General features: G+C 34.7%; 1 protein-coding gene across 9 annotated transcripts in view; it reads right to left on the minus strand.

The window, feature by feature from the left end:
* The window catches only part of LOC126885706 (uncharacterized protein CG43867), a 351,135-nt gene that overhangs the window by 40,062 nt on the left and 285,027 nt on the right, over nt 1-26,046 (minus strand). For 7 of the 9 annotated variants that reach the window (XM_050652466.1, XM_050652448.1, XM_050652431.1 and 4 more), the window contains 9 exons: nt 17,998-18,303; nt 15,403-15,744; nt 15,138-15,326; nt 13,217-13,331; nt 8,488-8,664; nt 5,184-5,407; nt 4,046-4,222; nt 3,399-3,560; nt 1,476-1,694 (listed from right to left, as the gene is read on the minus strand). In XM_050652466.1, coding sequence (XP_050508423.1) covers nt 1,476-1,694; nt 3,399-3,560; nt 4,046-4,222; nt 5,184-5,407; nt 8,488-8,664; nt 13,217-13,331; nt 15,138-15,326; nt 15,403-15,744; nt 17,998-18,303 — 1,911 coding nt within the window. The remainder of the gene's footprint in view (nt 1-1,475; nt 1,695-3,398; nt 3,561-4,045; nt 4,223-5,183; nt 5,408-8,487; nt 8,665-13,216; nt 13,332-15,137; nt 15,327-15,402; nt 15,745-17,997; nt 18,304-26,046) is intronic. The other 2 variants (XM_050652457.1, XM_050652440.1) reach the window with 1 other exon arrangement.

Genomic DNA, 26,046 nt, shown 5'->3' on the forward strand with positions numbered 1-26,046 from the left:
GAACCCTATAGAGACCAATGCTCTAGGTCTATAAGTACTTATGTTCCCTTACATGCATTGAGATTTAGATGAAAAATTGACAAAATATTATTTGTTGTGTAGACACAACCGATAGTAAAAGATATGATAAGGGAAGTTAAAAAATAATCTAATGCTTAACAACAAATGTAGAATAAATATATAATATATTGCGGAACACAATTCGGTCTATAAATGAGAACATTAATTAAGTACACTTATCTTTGTTCCAATCTAGATGAAATTCCTTCAGCTCTAATTCCAAGTGTTGGCTTATGGACGTGCCGGTTTATCAGACGGTAAGCGGCTCTATGAGTATACACATCTTAGGGAAGATTTACGTTCCAGATAATTAATAGGAATGTTATTTTTAGTGCATTTTCCATATAAGTTGTCTTTGTGGGATATTAAAAGCTTGGTTCTATTTTATAATTCTCTAGGTACGGCAGACGTTCATTTTAGGTATATTATATCTTTACAGATATATTTAGCTTGCTTTGTAATTGCAATTCCAAAATAGATTTATTGAATATCTCCTATTCTTTTATGTATGACATCTGCCGTTTTTTCTCCAACACATATTTGTCTGTATTTGACCTTCTTAAGTCGTTGGTTAGCTAGCACTAATTCTGTTTTCATTTTCCTACCTCGATCGTAAGGTAACTTTTTGTTATTCGATGTTAATTATTACGGTTGTCGGGAGTGGCTACTCGTAAACGTAGCGGAACGCTACATGTCGACTTGCCCCAATATTTTTGTCGGACACTTAGATTATTTGATTTAGAATATAACTACTTATATAATATAACCTCCTATTTTAGTCGGAAAATTGGTTGAAAATAAAAAAATTCCATAAAATTAACATCGTTGGCGCATCCGACTGCACATAAGCCCCGTGAAAATTGTCCGACAAGGTTACCACATTATTGTAAAAATATTTTATGGTAGATAGCCATGGTAGAAATTAGCCATGTGGTAATAAATTAATTATTTTCATAAATTTGACATATTTAGCGTGTCCGACGCGTCATATGACCCAATATTTTTGTCCGACAAAATTGTTTTCGCTGTTTATATGATAAAAACCATTGATTAAAATAGAATGACCAATGTGGTTATAAATTTTTTTCTTGCATAAAATTGACCACTTCGTGACAGCTTGACAGACAAACGCCCCACTACCATAATGCACCAAGCTCCAAATTTGTCCGACTCCACCCAAATAACAAGTACAAAAAGTTTCGACGGTGTGGTCATAAATAATAATTTTATATGTGGGCCCAAGGACTATTATTTGTGGCTCTGTCATTCCACGAGATTTTAAGTATTTTTCGATATAAACACATTTCAAATGCTTCCAATTTTCTGCACAGATAGACAGGCACCACGTGGCAAAGTAGTATCTATGTGTACCTCTTGCTTTAAATAAATAATTTTATCAAATATGATTATATTACCTGAAGGCTCTCGGTAGGTAGACTGGTCAATGGAAAGTATGATGGAACGGCTCCATCTTTCGTACAAGGCACGTGTAGTAACAGTGGATGTCTCCATAGGACACAATTTGGATCACCATCAACTTCCATTAGTTTGTGTATGAGTTGTTCGTATTGAGTGCCTGTGCTAGGTCCGCCACCGCTCGCAACGGTGAGGTGGTATAACCAAGCATCTTTTTCCTAAAATAAACAACATCGCCATTATAATAAAAAGAATGTTTTGGTTGTGAAAGTGAAAATTGGCTCGAAAACATATCCTATAATACTAAAAGAGAAATTCAGATTAATTGATGTTGAAACACATCAAGAAAAAACAGCATGTCCATTTAAAAAAAAAATAAAGTGGTGTAAGGTCTGGAGATCCTGTCGGCCACTTTCTTATTACTTGTCTACCAATACATCTCCTAGGAAAATATATATTTACAATATCAATTGCAAAGTGCGGCGGTGCAACATCTTACTGAAACCTTTTGTTAATGTTTTCATTTGGCAAACTACGAGACCATTTTCATTTGAAAAATTTCTATAATATTATATTTAAAAAAAAAATCAAGATGTATTTGCCCCGTAATAGGCTCATCGAAGAAAAAAGAACCTACAGTGTGTCAATTTAAAAAGTTGCCACCCCCTATAATTTGGTCTCGATAGAAAATCTAAAAATATGCAAAAACAAGTCAAATTTATTTGTGAGGGGGACATTTTGTAGACCAGTTTTCAACTAAGTTACATCAACCCTATAGCGGGGGCAGACAAAACCCCCAAAATCTTTAATGGAAAGGGGGTTGAGTGATACCTCATTTTGAAGGGCATTAAATTACCTTTTCAACAATACCACATGCCTGATATTTCTTTTCAGTACTTTTGGAAAAATCTTGGACTCAATACTCTAAAAATTTTGAAGTTCTGAACTGAATACTTAATATCTTTACGGTTTTAGTTGATTTTTCTAAAAAATTCTTCAAAAAAATACTCTAAATACTTCAACACCCCAAAAACAATTCAATTTGGAGTTCAATACTCCAAAAAAATTTTTGGAGTTCTGAACTCGATATTTAATATCTGTACGGTTTCACTTCATTTTTCCAAAATTATTGAAAAGAAATATAATGTATGTGGTATTTTTGAAAAGGTAATCGAACGATATTTAAAATGAGGTATCACTCAGCCCCCCTTTCCATTAAAGATTTTGGGGTTGTGTCCACCCCCGCTAGAGGGTTAGTGTAATTTAGTTGAAAACTGGTCTATAAAATGTCCCCCTCACAAATAAATTTGACGCGTTTTTGTATATTTTTAAATTTTCTATAGGGACCAAAATTATAGGGGTAGCAACTTTTTAAATTGAATATAATTATTCTGTACTCGACTATCCTGCAGATACGTTTACTTTTTGGGGGTCCTGAGTATGTGCCTGTGATTCCAAGGAGGATTTCCTTTACTTCAATATCTGCAGTTTTTACGATTCAATATTCCATGCAAACAAGAGGTTGTTTTATTGGAAAAAAGAATTTGACGAATGAGCGTGAATTTTGATTACACATATCTTGAATTACTTCCCATACGGCGATCTGGATCATCCTTATTGAGTTCCTGGACCTTATGAATATAATAAAGTTTTACATTTGAGTATATAATAAAGTTTACATAGAGTTGAGACTTCTGAGCTTCACCGATGAGGCATAAGGATGCTGAAATAGCTATATGGAGATGGTGGTCCAACTCTGAATCAAATATAAACAAAACCTGCCTTGATCTTTTTTATCTTTTACATTATCATTATTGATTGATACACGACCAGCATTTAATTTTGCAACGGTTTTCACGTATTTTTCTAATTTTTTTCTCTTTTACTAAAAGTGGATACAAGAAAGAGAAAGATATACTTACTTGTTTACCAGTAAAATGAAGATAAGTTGGGGCTTGATTATTGGGAAATATTCCCACAGTAAACCTAGGCTGATCTGTGTCCTGTTCTTCGGAATCTGAGTCGGACAAATGTTCTATTTCCTCCACTTTGGCGTCTCTCATATTTATCTGACCGTGAGGTGTCTAAAAAACAAGATTGCATGGGACATTAAAAATCATGTCAAAAATTATCTATTATATATATGTTAAACTATTACTTTATGTAGTTTGAAGCCAAGATGAAGACTCCATTATGGTTTAAATACACTTTATTCTTGTAACATCGACTTATTGTCGCTCTCGATGTAGCCGAAATGGCTAAATTTTTTATATTGGTAAGGTCATTCGACCTAACTCAGTAACTAGTTTCAACTACTTTGGATCTGGAGCTTTAACCTGATGATGGACTGATTAGTCCGAAAACGTTTGTTTGTATTGTACTAGTGATGTACCCACTTTGAGTCCAACTTGGATCTATTTTAGAAAATTTAAATAAATTATATACCATCTACAAGGGAAGATTTTTACTTCTTTAGTAAAAAATAATTATAATTTATAAAATAAATAGATTTTCTTTTACAAAGAAGAATTTACTGTGCAGTATAGATACAGTAAGTATAGATACTTACCGAATCTGTTGACTTCTTAAAATACAAAAACATTTTGCCTATAAGGACACACCAACACTCACGGGGTATACCATTTTTCACTTTCTTGAGGACGCCTTGCAGAATTGGTTTATTTTCATCTCTACTTAGTAGTAACTTAGTTGCGTTTCTTCGTTGAACGTTTTGCAATATTCTAACCTAAAATTTCAAATTAAAAATTAATATAAGCCTTCTCAAACTAGTGTTTACATTAATGAAATAAACATAACAGTCATTAAATTAACAACATATATAGAAAACTACAATATCACAGTCGTATAATGCATGAAAAATAGGCCTCTTGCAGCTCAAAATCCAAAGCAAGATGGAGGCAAAATGAGTGTGAGGACGATACTCATATATTGGCAGTAAAGTCAAAGAAATAAGTAGGTATTGCTACATATCAAAACAACTCTTTAGAGTTGTAAGGACGTCACCGTCAGTGCTTACCAACAGCTGACCATCTCTCTGCATGCCTGCAATCACACCGACAACCTACTTCTACCATCCATGCCCGCTAGAGATGAAACACTGGCAAAATATAAAACTCAGTTCACTGTCGATTGTAGTCCAGTGAAGGTTGAAGTAGAGTGAGAAGTCCTACCCCAGCTCCCTGGGTATTGCTCAGAGGCTACCGTCCTTTCCGTTCCACGTCTTCTACCGAGTATTGATCTATGGCTTCACGACCCATGGCTTACTTAGAGTAAGTAATAATTAGTCGTTCCCCAGTTTTTGGGTATTGACCGAAGACCTTCCTTTACCTCGCTTATCTGAGTGTCGCCAATATTTACTTTTCACTCGTATCAACATCGGAACGCAACCTCATCGATTCCGAAAATACGAATCCTTTTATTTTTAGTGTATAGGTATATTCAATAGAAGTTAATTTAATTTTAGAGTTAGAAAGGTGAAATCGTCATGGTGATTGCCAATCTCTTCGTGTATTTGATCAGTCATCATTTTGGCCTGATCACAGTAATTTTTAATTCATTATTAAAGTGTCTATAATTGCTGACACCAAATTTGATAAAACAAGGTATTACGTAAAACAAGGTATTTGGTCTTGGACAAAAAATTTAATCTACAGAAAAATAATAAAAACTTCTGTGAGTAAACTTACCCAGTCTTCCATAGCAGGCAAGGAATCAGCTGTTAAGTAATAAGTCTTTTTTCCAGTATCTATTTCGAAAGTATTCGAGCCTTCGGCTCTTGTTATTTTACAAATTTCGTCTAAAAGTATTTGTCCTTGGGGTTTTCTATTAATATCATTCTGGCTTTTATAGTACGTCAAAACACCGTTCTTAAGGACGAACCATTTCTTCCTCCAGGTTTTCAATTTACCACCTAAAACAGAACCACGAAAGATTATTTTTAATATGGATACTTATATTATTTATAGGTACTCAAGTAAAAATCACATGACCACTTTATTTTTATACTACTACTATCGATTTACAGGGTTCTCCGAGGCCTTCCGACTTCTACTCGCTATTCTTCTCTGTTTAGCCATATACCTGGAGAGTTTCCTCTTATCTCTAGTTATTTTTCAGTTCCCTCCCTCCAGGTTCTTCTCGGCCTTCCTCTTTTCCTCCTTTCTTGTGGTGTCCACGTCAATATCTGTTTAGGGATCCTGCCATCTGGCATTCTCTGTATATGACCGTACCATATGAGTTGTTTTGTTTTTATTTAATTAATATTTGCCCTTCTTGCAAATAGTCAAGCAGATTTGATTGATCTTATACCACTGGTTGAAAACGAAAGTCAAATATTTGGTCTGCAATTAAACATATCAAAGACAAATATCATGGTAGTGGATAGACAATACATAACAATCATCCACACATAACCACAATTGGTGAGTTTGAGGTTGTGAGCTCATACTTATATCTGGGATCATTAATCACAAACACAGGGTCACTACAGGAAGAGATAAAACGTAGATGTGATCTAGCAAAAGTCGCCATAGCAAAAATGACCACAATATGGAAGGACTGTCAAATTTCAAGAGCGTTAAAGATGAGGTTGATCAACTGCTTAATATTCTCAATACTGACCAACGGATGTGAATCTTGGACCCTGAGAAATTCGGAAAGAAGAAAGATAGACGCCACTGAAACGTTCTGTTGGAGACGAATGCTACGAATTCCTTGGACCGACCATAGAACAAATAATTCAATTTTAAGAGAGCTAAAAGTTAGCCAACGACTCTCCAGTAAAGTCCATCTCCAACAATTAAAATACTTTGGACATGTTATGAGAGCAAATACAGAAAACATGGAAAGGCTCATTATACAAGGAAAGATGGAAGGCCGAAGATCACGAGGAAGATCCCCAGCAAGATGGATCGATCAAATTACAGGAATATGCAAAAGACCTATGCATGAGTTAAAAGAAATGACCAGAGACAGAGATCTTTGGAGACAGACAATACACGACATCACGTCGACCACTACACTCCCTCCGGGGGGTCAGGATTGAAGAGAGAGAGAGAGAGTCAATTATTGTATGTGTGACTCTCATCATTTCTCGTATTCTCTCATTTGGTATCCGATCTCTTCTTGATTTACCTGCTGCTCTTCTCCAGAAGTCCATTTGTGTTACTATTCTTAGACTGACAGTAAAAAATTAAAATTATCCAAATGGATAAAAATTTCAGAACGTTTTCGGTTTTATCAGACCATCATCAGCGACATGAGGATGATGTTAAAAGATTTTACTTTAAGGTACGACACTGATTTCCACTTGAAACAAGAACTACATTAACACCCTGAGGAAGATACCAACCAATTCTGTTGGTTGTTTGGGTATCTTATTTTTACCAAAAAGTCTCAGGCATGATGTCAACAATTACTTTGTTGTAGTCAGGTTCTTCAAACCAGATAAAGATTAAATATATCTAAATGAAAGCATCATCAGCCCATAGTCGTCCACTGCTGAACATAGGCCTCCTCGAAAAACTTCCATTCAGATCTATCTTGAGCTGCTGCAATCCAGTTTTTACAAATCCTCTTTATGTCGTCAGTCCATCTTGTGGGTGGTTTTCCCGGGTTTCGTCTAACCGCTCTCGGTCTCCACTCCAAGATTTTTTTGGTTCACCTATCATCTTTCATTCTAGCGACGTGTCCTGCTCACTTCCATTTAATTTTGGTTATGTGTTTTATAATGTCTTCTGCATTACTTCTTATACGAATTTCTTCGTTTCTTACCATATCTTTCCACGCTATGCCCAACAATGATCTTTCCATTCTACGTTGCATCAATTGTAGTTTTCGTGAAGATGTCCTTCTTAGAGTACGTGTCTCTGCGCCATATGTAAGAACATGCATGACACATTGATTAAAGGCTGTTCTTTTTAAGCTGATAGGTATATTACGCAGGTATATCACGCCTTTAAAAATATCACGCAGTCTTCCATAATATGCTGCCCATCACAGAGTTAATCTTCTTAGCAGCTCAGCAGTTTGATTGTCTCTGCTAATTTTTACCATATGATGTCCAAGGTATATGTAGCTGACAACAACTTCAATTTCGACGTCTTCTACCTTTAAAGGATGGCTCGGAACTAACTTCGTCATTATTTTTGTCTTTTGGTAATTAATATTTAGACCTACTTTACGTGCTGCCTCGCTGAGTTCATTCAACATATCATTGGTAGTTTTTAGGTCATCTGAAATCAGAACAATATCATCTGCGAATCGTGGATGACTAAGCATCTCACCATCGATATTTATTACTTTATTTTCTCATTCTAGTGACTTCAAAGCCTGTTCAAGTACAGTAACGAACAAATTAGGCGACATAGTATCTCCCCGTCGAATACCTTTTTTTTTGCAGATATCGTGCAGATTTGTAGTTGTTGTAGCATTTATGTATATATTTTCTATAATATTGGTGTACCTATGATAAATTCGACATTCTTCCAATGCCTATAGAAGTGCGGGAAGTTGAACAGTATCAAACGCTTTATGGAAGTATATAAACTTTAAAACTAGAGGTCTATTGTATTCAATTGATTTTTCAATCAAGACTTTTATGCACTGTAGGTGGTCATATTTGTTCCGTAGTTGGGGCGAAAACCAGTCTGCTCTCTTGGCTGATACAGCTCAAATTTTACTTCCAATAGATTGGTTATTATTCTGGTGCACAGTTCGTATAAATGGTTGAGTAGAGAAATTGGCCAGTAATTCTCTAGGTTCATGTTGTCACCCATTTTATGCAGAAGAATTGTAATGGAATTATTCCAAACTATAGGAATTTTTGGACTATACCAGGAGAGAGTGAAGAGGTCTCGTATTTTTTTCAGAAGAGAATTTCCGCCAAGTTGTATAGCTTCTGTAACTATTCCATCACCTCCTTGAGAACCTTGTTATTTTTCATTTTTTTGAGTGCATATAGTAATGAAATGTAATGAAAGCATACTTTACCTAATTTAGCTAACGATCCACATTTTTCTAAACTTTCTATTCTCTTTGGACTATCTAAATACGAAGAAGCTCTGAGAAGCAACGAGGATTCTAGACTTGTAGTATCACAACTTAGAGCGTCTGGGGGGACTGCGTAGTCATCCGACATGCCGGATTCAAAGGAAGTATCTGAAACACCTTTAGTCAATCGTTAAAGGTTACCATAAAACTAAGGAACAAAAAGTGTGTCAAAAAGTAAATTAAAAGAACTTAGAAATATAAGTTATTGAAAATGGGTGCGGTAAATTAAGAAAAAACGCTAAAAAATATTAGCAGAGATTTTCCTACTTCTACTTATGTTAGTTAAAGCATGATATGCAACCGCTTAGTCCATTTTATAAATAATCTTCTCTTTACAGATAGGTAATATTATATTATTACATAATATTTTTATGGTTGATTACTAAAAGTTATTTTAAATATTTTTATAGGTATGATATGAAAGATTGTGGACTTGTTGCCAAACAAAAATACATATTTAAAGATAAATTACACATTAGTATGTGTCTTCTGATTCTGATAAGGTGTTGATTGCGGATTCTGACTTAGGTCTACTATGACTCATCGACAAGACCAACTCGAGCTGTGAGCAATTTGGTCTTAAAATAAACAATAAAAAAACCAATGTGATGTCAATCTGAAAAAACCAAAACGTACCTCCACCTTGCACAATAAATGGGTACATTTTAGAATAGGTCAATAGATTTAAGTACTTGGGATGTTGTATCGATAACAGCCTAAATCCTGATCTAGAAATGAGATCGAGAATAGAACAGGCCAGAAATTCTTTCGAAAAAATCAAAAAACTGCTTTGTGATTCTCGAATAAAACTCCAAATTCGACTACGTTTATCAAAATGCTACGTCTGGTCGACGCTTCTCTATACAGTTGAGACATAGACCCTTAAAACATCAATCGTAAATAAGTTGGAGGCCTTGGAAATGTGGATCTACCGGAGACTTCTCAAAATTTCGTGGACATCGCATACCTCAAACGAAGAAGTGCTGCATAGAATAGGCAAGGCAAGAGAAGTTTTCAACACAGTGAAAGTTAGAAAAACGTCATACCTAGGCCACATACTGAGAAAAAATAAGTACCAATATGCTATGTCTATTAAGCTAGAAAGACCATTTCATAAGGGAGCCATGAAACACACCCCATATTTTTTTGCTATTTTATTGCTAATTTATTACGCAAATTAAAAATTTATTGCTTCATCCCCTTCAGAGAAAGAGGTGGCCATTCCAGCTTAATATTAAGCTAGAAAGGCCAACATTCATATATCCGGAACGAAAGTAGATAGAGAGTTGCTTCCGGTGGCCTATTTTATTGCTAATTAATTGCTAATTTATTACGCAAAACAAAAATTTATTGCTTCATCCCCTTCAGAGAAACAGGTGGCCATTCCAGCTTAATATTAAGCTAGAAAGGCCAACATACATATATCCGGAACGAAAGTAGATAGAGAGTTGCTTCCAGTGGCCTATTTTATTGCTAATTAATTGCTGAAAGATTGAGTTTACAAGAATTTACAAACTCACCCCCTTCAACCCCTACCGATATCATCATTCCCCGGAATCCACAAAAAGTGAAAATAACCAGTTTAAAGAGCTAAAACCAAGTACGTATTTTTTGCTTATTCATTGCTATAGGTCTAAGTCAAAAATGAATTTTTTGCTTCCTCCCCTAACGAGCCACAATGGCTACTGCGGTTTAATACTTAAGGCTACAATACTCAACACTCCTATTTCAGGAAAGAAAGCAGATAGAGGGTCGTTTCTGGCGGCATATTTAATTTTTAATTAATTGCTGAAAGATGGGGTATACCAGAATTTACAAACTCACCCCCTCCAACCCCTACCGTTATCATCGTTCCACGGATTTCACAAAGAGTGAAAATAATCAGTTTAAAAACTTAAAACCAAGTGGGTATTTTTTTCTAATTAACAGCTGCAGGTCTACGCCAAAAACCAATTTTTTGCTTCATCCCCTAACGAGAAACAATGGCTACTGCGGTTTAATTCTTAAGCTACAATACCCAACACTCCTATTTCAAGACCGAAAGCAGATAGAGCGACCCTCTATCTGCTTTCGTTACTGAAATAGGAGAATTGAGTGTTGTAGCTTAAGTAATTAACCGCAGTAGCCATTTTTACTGGTTAGGGGATGAAGCGATAAAATCAAATTTGGCGTAGACCTGCAGCAGTTGCTTAGGAAAAAAATACCCACTTGGTTTTAAGTTTTTAAACTGATTATTTTCACGCTTTGTGAAATCCGTGGAACGATGATAACGGTAGGGGTTGGAGGGGGTGAGTTTGTAAATACTGGTATAACCCATATTTCAGCAATTAATTAAAAATTAAATATGCCGCCAGAAGCGACCCTCTATCTGCTTTCTTTCCTGAAATAGGAGTGTTGAGTATTGCAGCCTTAAGTATTAAACCGCTGCAGCCATTGTGGCTCGTTAGGGGAGGAAGCAAAACATTCATTTTTGGCTTAGACATGTAGTAATTAATGAGCAAAAAATACGTACTTGGTTTTAGCTCTTTAAACTGGTTATTTTCACTTTTTGTGGATTCCGGGGAATGATGATAACGGTAGGGGTTGAAGGGGGTGAGTTTGTAAATTCTTGTAAACTCAATCTTTCAGCAATTAATTAGCAATAAATATGCCGCCGGAAGCTACCCTATATCTACTTTCGTTCCGGAAATATGAATGTTGGCTATTCTAGCTTAATATTAAGCTGAAATGGCCACCTGTTTCTCTGAAGGGGATGAAGCAATAAATTTTTGTTTTGCGTAATAAATTAGCAATTAATTAGCAATAAAATAGGCCACCGGAAGCAACTCTCTATCTACTTTCGTTCCGAATATATGAATGTTGGCCTTTCTAGCTTAATATTAAGCTGGAATGCCACCTGTTTCTCTGAAGGGGATGAAGCAATAAATTTTTGTTTTGCGTAATAAATTAGCAATTAATTAGCAATAAAATAGGCCGCCGGAAGCAACTCTCTATCTACTTTCGTTCCGGATATATGAATGTTGGCCTTTCTAGCTTAATATTAAGCTGGAATGGCCACCGTTTCTCTGAAGGGGACGAAGCAATAAATTTTTGTTTTGCGTAATAAATTAGAAATTAATTAGCAATAAAATAGACCACCGGAAGCAACTCTCTATCTACTTTCGTTCCGGATATATGAATGTTGGCCTTTCTAGCTTAATATTAAGCTGGAATGGCCACCTGTTTCTCTGAAGGGGATGAAGCAATAATTTTTTGTTTTGCGTAATAAATTAGCAATTAATTAGCAATAAAATAGGCCGCCGGAAGCAACTCTCTATCTACTTTCGATCCGGATATATGAATGTTGGCCTTTCTAGCTTAATATTAAGCTGGAATGGCCACCTGTTTCTCTGAAGGGGATGAAGCAATAAATTTTTAATTTGCGTAATAAATTAGCAATAAAATAGCAAAAAAATATGGGGTGTGTCTCATGGCTCCCTTATGAAATGGTCTTTCTAGCTTAATAGACATCAATATGCTCAACTTGTAGTAAAAGGAAAGATCGAGGAAAGGAGAGGACTAGGAAGAAAAAGACTATCGTGGCTCAGAAACATCCGACAATGGACAGGGCTAAATTTTTAACAGCTAATAAAAACAGCTGAAGACAGAGAAGAGTTTGCAATTGTAGTAGCCAACCTCCATTGAGGAGACGACACTTTAAGAATGAAGAACTCATAGTTGCAAATACCTTGTTAGAACTTTCCACACGTAGATTTTACTCATAGAGGTCACCAGCTGGTAATAACAAAATAGTCAAAAATCAAATAGATAATATTATCGTTAACAGAAGATTCTACAATATAATCCAAAACTTATCAAAGAGCAGACATATCTTCCAATAACAATCCCAGAGGTTTTGTCGATGAGAGTGAAACTAAAGTTCTTGGATCTGTAAAATTCAAACTACGAAACAGAACTTCGTAGACACACTGGTATGGCAGAAAATGTGATGAGTCGTCTAACTAAAGTTTGGAAAGCGATATCTCAATAAATTAGGATAAGATTAGTGAATGTGCTTGATTCTCTATATTTCTATTCGGAGCAGAAACTTGGACTATTCACGCACAAGAAGGTCAAAAAATTGATGCCTTTGAAATGTGGCTTGGAGAAGAATGCTGCGCATAGATTGGACAGTTCATCCGAGAAAATTTTTCATTCATAACCATCTTGACATTAAAAAAGGCTGTTAACCACATGTATGCTGCGAATTTTACAGTTCTTTTGTCACGTGGTTTACAGAGGTGACAATAATTTAGAGAGGTTAATTGTTTCTGGAAACGTTTCCGGAAGAACACAAAGAAGATGGTCACCAACCAGATCATCTGACCAAATTCAGAATTCAGCGAATCACTCATTCTGCGCAACCTTTAGAGCAGCTGAAGATAGAGACCAACGGAAAAAAATTGTTAGGAGTATTGGAAGACATCACCATCTTCAGTAATGGGAAAACAAAGAGAGAAAAAGCTGCACTAATTTTTTATTCAAAGTAATTTTTCTTTCATAAATTGTGGCCACTTATATGAGTACCTTTTAAAAAGTAAATAAAAAGACTCAACATTTATAAAACTCAACCTTCTTACAACTTACGGACATGCTGACACTTGTATAGACATAAATATAAATAAAGTACCTCTAGTTTTGCTTTTGCTAGGAGAGCCACTACTACTTGAGGCTGTTCGCTTTCCTGGACTAGACCCTGATGTATCACCTGAACTTCGACTATGAGTATTGGTTCCATCAACAGCCTAAAACATAATTATATAAAAATAAGTATTTCGACATAGAAATTTTATAAAAGTTTCAAAACAAATGGATTCCTTTGTAGCGTTTGAAAAAACTCCAACCATTAATTTTATATCCTGTCCTAAATATTTTAAAGCCTTGTTAGAGATATTACGACGAATAATTTTAAAATACATAGTGCATGGCTTTGGAAGTGCTTTGCAGGTGTAGCTGTTTTTCGTCTAGTAAACAGCGTTAGAGGCGAAAATCGCCCAGTTAATTGCGCGGTTCTTTTCTTGATCGGTGGTTTCACCCGGCTTCCGAGGAGAAGCCCAATTCAGTCCCACCAGTCCCATGGTACCCTTTAGTTGGTGTGTTAAGCCAGTCATGTGGGACTCATCAAAAAACTATTACTTTGCCGGTAACGAGTATAGTATTGCCGTTTTGTGAAGTTGTGTGAAAGTTTTGCAATGTACTGAAGTACTCGTGGAGGATTTTACCCCATGATAGTGGATTTGTATGGTGGAAATCGGGTACTCCGTATAAGTTGTATGACTCAGTTCTACAAGCCTGCATTGTGTAGAAGTCTCTGTATCCTGTTTTATGATGTTCTGGTCCTGTTCCTGTACTAAAGTCCCGATTCACCGAAGAGATGTCTTTCCTGTCCCAAATTCCCAGAAATGAAGTCTACCCCTGTTTGGAATGCCCCGCCACGCCTCGTGTCAAAAGTACACCGATGTCTTGTTTCCTGTTCCATTGAAATTGAAGCCCCTGTGTCGGAATGAACCCCTTCCCCGCCGTGTAGTATTTGAAGTGTGACGATGGGAGTTTGTTTAAAGAAAAAGGTATGAGATATTAATTGTTTTTGAATAAATCCAGAGTAAATAGTAAAATTGCAGTTGGTAAAGAGTTTAAATATAATAATAGGTTGCTTTCATAATGGTTGATGGCAGTGACTTTGACATTTGACAGCTTTGTCAAATATTATGTTAACATACACTGCCCAACAAGGTTAAAAATTTTATGTATGTAAAAATCAGGTGAAATAATAAATTTTGTATATTTTTGGAAGTCAGAAAATATTGTAAATCCTTTATTGTCCATGGTAGTCATGTTTGTAATAACTGTAGCTTCATATTTGAGAGTATTTGTTTTTTTTATAGTAAAAATAAAGTCTAAAGGTTTGAATTAACATTGTAAAATGTACCTTTTTTATTTTTCTAACCCCTGTGGAAATTTATTAACTAGATCGTAATGCAAATGTAATGAGTTTTAGTGTAAAGGAGAAAGAAGTTGGCAAAGAAGCCAAGATTGAGGATAATGATTGCCCAATTTGACCCAACGAGGAATCTAAGGTAGATGTCCCCCAATTGGTACCCGTAAGTAGCCCATATGTCCAGTAAGTACCCTATACCCTGAACCAGAGGATTTATTTCAAACGGCGTCCATTTTTAAATAGTAGAAAGATCCTCTAGTCTGAGTAAGTATGGTTTTGTATTTGGTTATGGTAGTTAGTCTTCTTTAACCCCCTTACCCCCCTAACGAATCTACGACCCGCCACCGTACAACCCATGAGCTGCCGTATCGCATGAGGGTTTAATGTGTTTGTTCCTTCTACTAGCCCCATTTCGACCCCCCCAGTATCTAAGTAGTAAGTCTTATCCGTGTCCCCATCTGAGCAGACATGTAAAACGCTTCACCTTCTGGTAGACGATCCTTCTGGATCTATTCTAATCACACAAAAGTTTCTATCGATTTATATATTATACTGATCTAGATCTAGTAGGTATAATGATAAATAATCTAGTTGCTGATATTTTTTTACTTACCGTAGTATTATTACCTTCACCATCACTGGAGTCATCGGAAGAATCACCCGTAAATGGCATAGACCTAATCTGACTAGCTCTTCCTTTGACTGTAGCGTATACTGGTACTGGTATATCTTGATACCCTGCCTGTTCGGGCCCCAGGTCACTAGGTGTAGTACCGGTGAGGGTCAAACCGTCAGCTGCAACCTATTGGATAAAAGAAATGTAAAAGAAGTACTTCTACCCCAATACAACTAGCTTTGACAACTTTCATATTACCAACCTGATATATTCGGTCCTCCCAGCTGGGAAACCTATGAAGCGGCGGCGTGGGAGCTCTAGGCCACGTCACTTTTTCCCTACTAGGCGTATAAATCTCAGCATAATCATGCGCAAGGTCAGGATCGCTGGCACTGCTGCTTGGTATCCTTCCCACGCTCAGATTGTCCACGGCAGCACGCAGCTCGTCGGTGAATGGATCCATGCTGGACGTGCTGGTGCCAAAATTGACAGAGGTGACAAGTGTGCTTGGTATCACAGGTTCGAAATTGGTGTTGGTGGACAGACAGACGGACTGGTGACGGCGATGTTTTTGAGTTAGAGAACCGGTAGACGGTTGAGGAAACTAAAATCAAAAAATGAAATGAAAGTCGTATACAATTGGTTGTACTGTTACTATATTTGTATTCTCCCTACGATTTCAGGAAAATGAACTTTACCACATCTTGGACAAACGTGAATTACATAGAAACTTGTACATTATAGAAACCCAGAAGGCTAAATACTTATTGTGCCCAAGAACTACTCACTTCATGAGAAAATCCAAAGGTAAAATAATTCTCGACTTAAACGAAAAAAGGAAGAATAAACTCATTACATGATCAGCTCTTCTGAAAGTAGAGAAAGTAAAGAAAGTCATCAAACAAAGAAAAAAAAGGCAAATCTCCAGACCATGACCAAATAACATCAAAGTGGTTCAAAATTCTAGATCACGACAATGTATCAGAACTAACAAACATTTATAACTATACAACATGGTTGGATCTACATTTATTCCATTCCCAAAAAACCTAATACATCGTCATATAAAGACTTTAGAATAATTGTTCTCAGAAATCACTCTCTCAAATTGCTTTCAAGATAATTCTGGATAGAATTAAGCAGAAATGTGAAGAAACAATGGGAAACAAACAGTTCGGTATTAGAGAAGAATTAGAACAAGGGAAACTTTGCTCTCAGTTCTAACATTACTTCAAAGTTCATGGAAAGTACAGAAACCAATTTACATCTGCTTTATAGATTTTGAAAATGCGTTTGATAGGGTACAACATGATCGGCTGTTTGAGTATCTAGAAATGATTGGAAAAGATGATAAATATCTAAAACTGTTACAACATTTATATATTGGAATCAAGAAGTTTCTATTCTGGTAGATGACAAAGAAACAAAAAATTTATTTTCGTTCAAAGAGGTGACAGACAAGATTGTGAGTTGTACCCAACTTTTTTTAACGTTTAATCGGAAATAATATTTAACGAAGTCTTGGAAAGGCAATGGTGACTTTATATTGGTAGAGAAAGTACAGGATGTTGTATAAACGACACACTAAATCCTGATGAAAAATTGAAAACTCGTATAGAATTGTCAAGAGGAACATTTATGAAATTTAGATCTGTACTGTGCCATTCTCACCTGAACTTACAACTAATAATCAAGTTCCTAAAATGTTATGTGTATCCTGTATTACTATATGGATGTGAAACCTGAATCATTGAAGATTAATATGATGAACAAGTTAGAAGCCTTCGAGATGTAGTTATATCTTGGAATGCTCAAAATATCATAATTTCTATCCATTTGATACATAGAAGTCCTAAAGAGAAGAGGTCAAGGCGAAGGTGGCTGAACGAAGATGATAAAAAAGAGCAAACTTGAATCTCTGGGGTATATAATTAGAGGTAGCTGATACTGGATAGTGAAGTTAATACTCAACGGAAAGATCGAAGGAAAAAGTGGAATTGGTAGGAAGAAACATTCATGGCTCTGAAATCTTCGTCAATTGATTGGCTTATCAGTGGATAGAATGTTAAATCCGAGCAAGATCTAGAAAATTATCGGCAAATTGTCATGGAAGCTACCAACGCCTAAAATTCTAGGGTAATCAAAGAAGAAGAAACCCGAGAAATTGTTTACCATATTACTGGGGTCTTCCATAGATTTATTACAGTTGATTATAAGGAACGGCATAATACAGTGAAATAAGGTACTTCAGCAAAAGGTAACCACTAAAATGTTACTTCTACAAACCGACTATCTTCCGTATTATCAGTGTCTCCCTGGCCATATGCTTCAGAATAATAACTGTAAGCTGCGCTGACAGTTCACTGTTACATATTAGACCGGATCTCATAGAAGATAATGGATTAACTAGATCAGAGATACTTAATAATGTAGCCATACCAAGGAACATAATCTGCGTATTAGAGACAACGAAAAAATAGCTAAACGAAAGAATTTGTCAAAACCCTAAAATAAAAGTAAAGAGGCAATGGAGAATGAAAACTTATCAGAGGGTCCCTATGATTAAGTTATAATCTTAACTACTGGTACAACTTCGAAGAGCTTCCTAAAAAACATTAAGCAGCTGACTGCTAGTGAATATTTCTATAAAACCATGTAAGAAGCGATAAACCTCGCGAAGTCAAACAATTTTTGGAAAATATTCCAGCATACCGGGTCACCTACAGCTCGATGACATAAAAAAAATCGTTTAGAGCTCAATAATTTTGATACACTAGGTATCTGTGATGAGCAAGTTTTACCCTTGGAGGAAATGAGATCCGAATGGTTGAAATTTAGGTAAGAAACATAACTATACCTGTCTCCCTTCTGGCGAACTGCTCTCCGATCGTCGCCTTTCAGTCAGGGCGAGATGATTCCTCAGTAGTTCGAGCTGCTGGTTGCATTTGATGTTCTGCTCCCGCAAGGTTTGGTTCTGGATCTCCAACTCCTTGAGTTTGTTCGTCACCCACTCTTTAATGCGCGCAGCCTTGGCCTCGACCTGTTTGGCGTCGTGCAGGCGCAGCTGTCGTTGCTCCTCAACTTCTCCTTCTAGCCGGTTGATCTGAGCGCTGTTGGAGTCACTCTGCACAGACCACGCCAGCTTCTGTTCCATTATTCGTACCTGAAAACAACATATAAACTATAAGTGAAATTTTAATAATACATAATAATATTAGATTTTATAATATTAGTTTTTAATACATAATTGATTTTTAACTTAAAGAACTTAAATTTTCTTTTTGAAAGTCTGAATATGGAATGTTGAAAATACTGTCACTTAGTTACATTAGATATAAAGTGTAAACAAAAGGACTGCTGATATTAAGAGTTTATGCGCTGAAAAAGTATTTCTTCCAATATCGAGCTATTAGTTAGAATTATAAAGTAGAATTAGAAAAAGTAAGTGAACTATAAAAACAGATACGTTTCTTCAATTTTCTCCAAGCTATAAGTAGATATCCCATTTCACAACGTTTCCCCATATAATTTTTAAGAGGCAACAGTAGCGATCAACAGGTAGCAACAAACGCGGTCCAAGATTGAGGCTGTAATTTTGAATATTTTGTCGAGATATCTGGCACACATAAATTCGTAATATAACAAAGAATGGCGGTACAAACATTAATATATTAAGCGTAGACAAGGCATAATCACCAAAAAAGCGTAACACGTAAACAGCATAGAAACAGTCGATCGGTGGTCTATCTATCTCTTTTAACCAAGCGATCCCGCGCATGTGACAGACAAACATGGCTAGACCACTCAATCCTCTGTCGGCGTTACACCTCGATGCATTGAGTGGCATATGACTAGCCCGGTCTATCCTTAACATGTCTCTGGGTACAGAGCCCAATTTGAGAAATATGTTAGTATGTGGAAATTACTCTATAACTAAATAAAATGCTGCAAAAAGGAGCATGTACCGCCACTAAGAAGAACAAAAAAATAAACTTTTTTATCCCGTGCCTAGATTTTGTGTCATATTGGACCTAGTAAAATTTTTTATCTCTAATACCAAACTAATATAGACCCATATATATAACTAGACCCATATGTATAACTAGACCCAAACCCAGACATCCAAAGTGAAAGTTATCCTCCAACACCAAACTGTTCTATATGGTCCACATAATGTTCAGAAAAAAGACATCATTTTGAGCGTCGGGTTTGGGGGGAGAGGGGGAGAAATCGGTAAATTCTTAGTTTTTTACGTTTTTCGTCAATATTCCTAAAACTATGCGGTTTAGCATGACAAATGTTCTACATTAAATTTTAAATCAAAAAGGTCCTATGCATAATCCTTCTAAAATGAACGGTTCCAAAGTTACGGAGGTAGTATATTATAATTGGTCCAAAAAAAGGCCTAACCCAAACATCCAAAGTAAAAGTTTTCCTCCAACACCAAATTGTTCTATATGATCCACATATCGTTGAGTAAAAAGTTACACCATTTTGAGTGTCCCTTTGAAGGGGGATGGGGGAGAAATAGGTAAATTAGTAGTTAAGTTTTTCGTCAATATTTCCAAAACTTTGCTTTAGCGTAAACAATGTTCTATAAAAATGTTCTACATAAAACTTAAAACGAAATAGGTCCTATACATAATTGTTATAAAACCAACGGTTCCAGAGTTATGGAGGGTGAAAAGTGGAGGTTTTCGATCCTTTTTATATTTTTTGGGCAATTTATAATATTATTACTGATGAAAGAAATTTCCTTTAACAGGATTGTGTTTTGTAAATAAAATTTGCTATTTCAGTGGCCGGTGGTATGTTAGCATTAAGCCCTTGAAGAATCGTCAACCTCACCACCCAAAATCATTATTAATTACCCAAAAAATATAAAAAGTATCGAAAACCTCCACTTTTCACCCTCCGTAACTCTGGAACCGTTGATTTTATAACAATTATGTATCGAATCTTTTTTGTTTTAAATTTTATTTAGAACATTTTTGTATAGAACATTGTTTACGCTAAAGCATAGTTTTAGAAATATTGACGAAAAACGTTAAAAACTACTAATTTACCGACTTCTCCCCCCTCTCTCCCCCAAACCGGACGCTCAAAATGGTGTAACTTTTTACTGAACAATATGTGGACCATATTAGAACAATTTGGTGTGGGAGGAAAACTTTTACTTTGGATGTCTGGGTTAGGCCTTTTTTGGACCAATTATACTATACTACCTCCGTAACTTTGGAACCGTTAATTTTAAAAGGATTATGCACGGTCCTTTTTTATTTCAAATTTAATGTAGAACATTTTTGTATAGAAGGTTGTTCATGTTAAACCGCATAATTTTAGAAATATTGACGATAAACGAATAAACGAAAAAACTACGAATTTACCGATTTCTCTCCCCTCTCCCCCCAAACCCGACGCTCAGAATGGTGTGACTTTTTTCTTAACATTATGTGGGAACAATTTGGTGTTGGAGGATAACTTTCACTTTGGATGTCTGGGTTATGCCATCTTTTGGATCAATTTTATCATACTATAACAAGAAATCGAATATATTATAACTAAATAACTGATTAGTAAACATAGAGAAAGTGTCACTGTCATTTTGACAAACCTGCGTCATATTTCTGTTCTGTTATCTGCATTGGGATTACGAACACTCTACATCGCTACGGTAAAACATGGCGGATACGATTCGTATCGAGTGTTCGTAATTCCAATACTGATAACAGAGCAGAAATCTGACGCAGGTTTGTCAAAATGACAATGAAACTTTCTCTATGTTGACTAATCAGTTATTTAATAGTTATAATATGTTCGATTTCTTGTTAGAGAAAAAATTTTACTAGGTCCAATATGACACAAAATCTAGGCATGGGATAAAAAAATTAATTTGAAGAAAGTTTATTTTTTTGTTCTTCTTAATAGCGGTACAGGCTTCTTTTTGTAATATTTTATTTAGTTATAGAGTAATTTCCACATACTAACATATTTCTCAAATTGGCGTCTATAACGACATTCTTTAATATATTACTAATATGTGTGCCAAATATCTCGAAAAAATATTCAAAATTACAGCCGCAATCTTGAACCGCGTTTGTTGCTACGTGTTGATCGCTACTGTTGCCTCTTAATGCTTAATCCAAACCCAAATCATCAGTTTTTCTATATGTGTTGCAGTTTTAGCGATGTAGTGCACACATTAGTCTGATAAGTCCTGTACTGAAAATTTTCTTAAGAATACTGTCTCGAAAATTTACAACAAAATTGAAAAAAAACTAAGCGATACTCAGTTTGGTTTCGGAAACAACCATGGAACCAGAGAAGCACTATTCAGTTTGAAGGTCATGGTTCAAAGATGTAGGGATACAGAACAACCGGTTTACATGTGTTTTATCGATTTCGAAAAGGCGTTTGACCAAGTCACCTATGACAAAGTGGTAAGTGTCTTGTAACAGATGGGAATTGATGACCAAGACCTCCGTATTATTAAAAAATTGTATTGGCATCAATGTGCAAACATACGACTCGGTCATAACACGGCGGAAGCAGTCGATATACGAAGGATATATATGAGGCAAGGATGTATTTCATCGCCTCTACTTTTTAATATATATTCCGAATTTATTTTCAAAGAAGCCTTAGATGAAGATGCAGGCATTAAAATGAACGGAATTAATATCAACAATCTTATGATTTATTTATAGTTATAACTATTTGTATTTATAAATTACAAACATGATAACATTTCCGGTCCGTTTAGTAATAATCCGAAAATTCCGAAAAATAATCAACAAATTTCCACAAAACAAAATATTTATCATACATGGAATGAACATTCAACAGTTGATAACCTTTCAATTATATTAATGAATGTCTGTGTATGGTACATTCCTGTCAAATCACTCAGGCAAAAAATTTTGGATCTCCGATTTGTCTGAAAATTGGTATATAGCTTCTGCGGGACGTAAAAATAAGATATTTACGGTCAAAAAATCTTCTTCTTCTTTTTTTCTCAAAATGTTATTTTATGCGATTTTACAGTGATTTGGTGTTTATTTAAACAAATTTGCATTTTCTGTCGCAAAGTATCAATGAAAAACATAATATTTTAATAGAAAGGACTCAAAAATGTCATTATATGGCATTATAACAAGTTATTTTGAATCAAAACAAGTTTTTGATCAAATTTTATAGTGTAAAAAACGATAAAATCCCGTTTTTTACATTTTCCTCCATTCCCAAAATACATCATCATCGATTTGGCTGAAAATTTGCCCACAGATAGCCAAAAGATAGGACTTTAAGTGGTTAGAAGGATTTGAATTATATTACAATACCAAAAAAGTTACATGCAGTAATATCAGACTCAAAACTATATATTAGTCCAGTTGGGATAGCATTTGACTTTGAATGCCGAGCTGCCCAAAATTTAATTTTTTTGATCTTTAGGGGAGTCAATAGTAGCCTAAATTTAAAATCACGAATGAATTCCTCCGTTACGTTAGCCGCCATCTTGATTTTAAAGGAGAACCTGTTTTGCTCAATATCTCCGCCATTTTTAACTTTTCGACAAAAATGGTAGGAACTGAAATTGTTCCAAATAAATCGTATTTACAATTATTACAATTTCTTTGTAAAATGGTAGGACAAAAATGGTAGGAACTGAAATTGTTCCAAATAAATCGTATTTACAATTATTACAATTTCTTTTTAACAATTTTTGTCGTGAGGTCGATATTTTCGAGTTAATTGTACTTACAGTAGACGCCTATATTTTTGACTATAATATTGCATGTAACTTTTTTGGTATTGTAATATAATTCAAATCCTTCTCACCACTTGTCTATTTATTGTCTATCTGTGGGCAAATTTTCAGCCAAATCGATTATGATGTATTTTGGGAATGGAGAAAAATGTAAAAAACGGTATTTTAACGTTTTCTACACTATAAAATTTGATCAAAAGCTTGTTTTGAATCAAAGTAACTTGTTATAATGCCATATAATGACATTTTTGAGTCCCTTCTATTAAAATATTATGTTTTCCATTGATACTTTACGATAGAAAATGCAAATTTGTATAAATAAACACCAAATCACTGTAAAATCGCATAAAATAACATTTTGAGAAAAAAAGAAGAAGAAGAAGATTTTTTGACCTTAAATATCTTATTTTTACGTCCCGCAGAAGCTATATACCAATTTTCAGACAAATCGGAGGTCCAAAATGGAATGACCCGTATACTATAATCAACAATATTATTATTATGTTTATATGAGATTTAGTCACAATTATTGATGAAATGAAAATTATATTTTTATTTAAGAGCACAGGAATAAATATTTTACGGCTATCCCTACTTTTTCTTTATTTACACGGAAAATTACGTGTGGTAAAATTCTCATTGGTATGGATATATTACTTGACAATGACATTATCACCGTTAAGTTAGAGATGAGTTTTGAATGTTCTCGGATCACTGTTATTGTATAATTGCTTAAATTATTAATTCAGTTAATTAATATGATAATCTTTTCATTAACTATGTATTTAGTGGTTGAAATAATTTATATACTGTACAACAAAAACTAATACTCAATCGAGAGCAGAGGAAAAGTGATAAAGCGATTTTTTAATAATATATTGTTACTATGGAACGCTTACAATTTTGAACATCTTTAACAACAAAATACTTGGATTACAGAATATAATATCCTGGTGTATTCTCTGCTTGGATCTTCCATAAATAATAAACAATAGATAACTTTTTATTAATTTCACGTCCTAAATCAATTATGTATCAAATACACTATCGGTATTATTTAATAAATAAATATTCGCGAAGCCGTATCAAATATCTAAAATTGTCACTGTCTGACTGACAATATGCTGACAATATTCTATTCGACTGAGTGCGTTGTATGACAAAGATAGATTTGGAAAATATTACCACGGACATTGTGTTCATTTTTTTCGAATCCTGAAAAAAGCAACAAATATTTTTGAAAATTTGAACGCAGAATGAAAGACTAAATTATTACCGAGGGCCTAAAGTCCCTTGGAATAAATAAAAAATTATTTTGAATGAGATATTTGCAATCAAAAATCACACTAAATTTTCTCTTAGTTTTTCACTCCTGCAACTTATTAAAATAAACATTATAGAAGTTCTTGGGGACATTCGGCCCTCGCTAATAAAGTAATCTTTCATTCTGCGTTAAAATTTTCCAAAAATACTTATTAGTTTTCTCATGATTCGAAAAAAAATGAATCCCATTTGAATAGCATTGGAGCAGAAACTATGTACTGATCCCCTTAACTAATGTTTTGACGATTTCCGCTCCGGAAATCGTCTACTTAATTCATTATCTAAAAAAAGCAAATACTGACCGAATTCAAAGATTCATGAAAAGATCATTATTATACATATTATCCAATTTCTTCTTTTATTTCTGTAAATTCCAGGTAACACATTTTTGTTTTGAATGCATATTGGTCTCGAGTTTTGATCATAAAATGTACATTAGTATGTACTTTATGAAGAATAACTTTTTAACATAAATAAAGAAATCCCTCTAATTGGCTTAGTAAAAATATTGAAAAAGTAAAAAAAAGTCAAAGTTTTTTAAACCTAATAAAAATATTTAAAAATATTTTTAAAAGATATTTAATTAAAAAACTTATTGGACCATTTTCCTTGTAACAGGCCACATGAAGCCATGTAACACCTACATGGCTTCTAAAAATTGCAAGCCAGATGGATGCTGCAATGAAGACAAGAGGGAATTCTAAAAGGTGCAATTCACAACCCCGTCTGCACAGCTTGGTAAATTCTAACGGAAAATGGACCAAGTTACTCGATAAGAGTAATACTAATAGAAAAATAATTATAAAGATGTTATACATTTTTAATTTTTTTAAACTTCCTTTTGCAGCTGGTATATACAATATAAATTTTTATGGAAAATTTCTTAAAAAAAGATCCAAGTTGGACTAAAAGTACATCACAGACTAACGAACGTTCTTGATCCTCGAAGATCGTCATCAGGTTAAATTCTAGATCATAGTAGTTGAAACTAGCTACAGAGCTTGGTCACATGACCTTTAAATTACAAATTTTACTCCATTTGGACTTAATCAGATGCAACGATACGTCGATGATTAAAAATTAAAAATTTTGTACTTCATCTTTGCCACAAGACTGCGCCGTGCACGTGATTGTTGTAGCAAAGATGAAGTTTTTAATCTTTAATAACCGACATATCGTCGCATCTGATTAAGTCCAAATGGAGTAAAATTTGTGATTTTGACCAATTTCTGTAGCTAGTTTCAACTACTTACTATGATCTAGAATTACTGATGATGGTGTGCTAAGACCGAAAACGTTTGTTAATCTATGATGTACTTTTAGTCCAACTTGGATCTTTTTAAAGACATTTTTAATACCAGCTACAAAAGGAATTCTTTTTTACTTCAGTAATACTAAACTTTTTTCGTAATACTAATAATAATTATTAATAAAAATTTTCCATATGTTACCTACTTATAAGACACGCTGTATAATAGTAGTATATCAATATTATCAACATTGTATGTAAAAAACGTTGAAAAATTCATACAAAAACACCTTTTTTTTTAAATCGTGCTGAATTTTCTTCGCAGCTGTTACCCCAAATAGAAGAAAAACTTCTATAAAACTATCAAGACTAACAAATTGTTCGTTTTAGCTATCGCTCGGAAACAAAAAAACCTCTTAAAATAGACCAAAAGTAAGCGTATTACTTTCCATAGCAGACAGTTTATTAGTGTTTCTTTCTCGTTTCACTTAGGTCTCCAATCCTCAACATCTTTTGCAATAAAACGATCAGAACAGAATTAAAAATAATAGCTTCCTTCCATCCTC

Source organism: Diabrotica virgifera, chromosome 1 (genome assembly GCF_917563875.1).
Source record: "Diabrotica virgifera virgifera chromosome 1, PGI_DIABVI_V3a".
NCBI lineage: Eukaryota > Metazoa > Arthropoda > Insecta > Coleoptera > Chrysomelidae > Diabrotica > Diabrotica virgifera.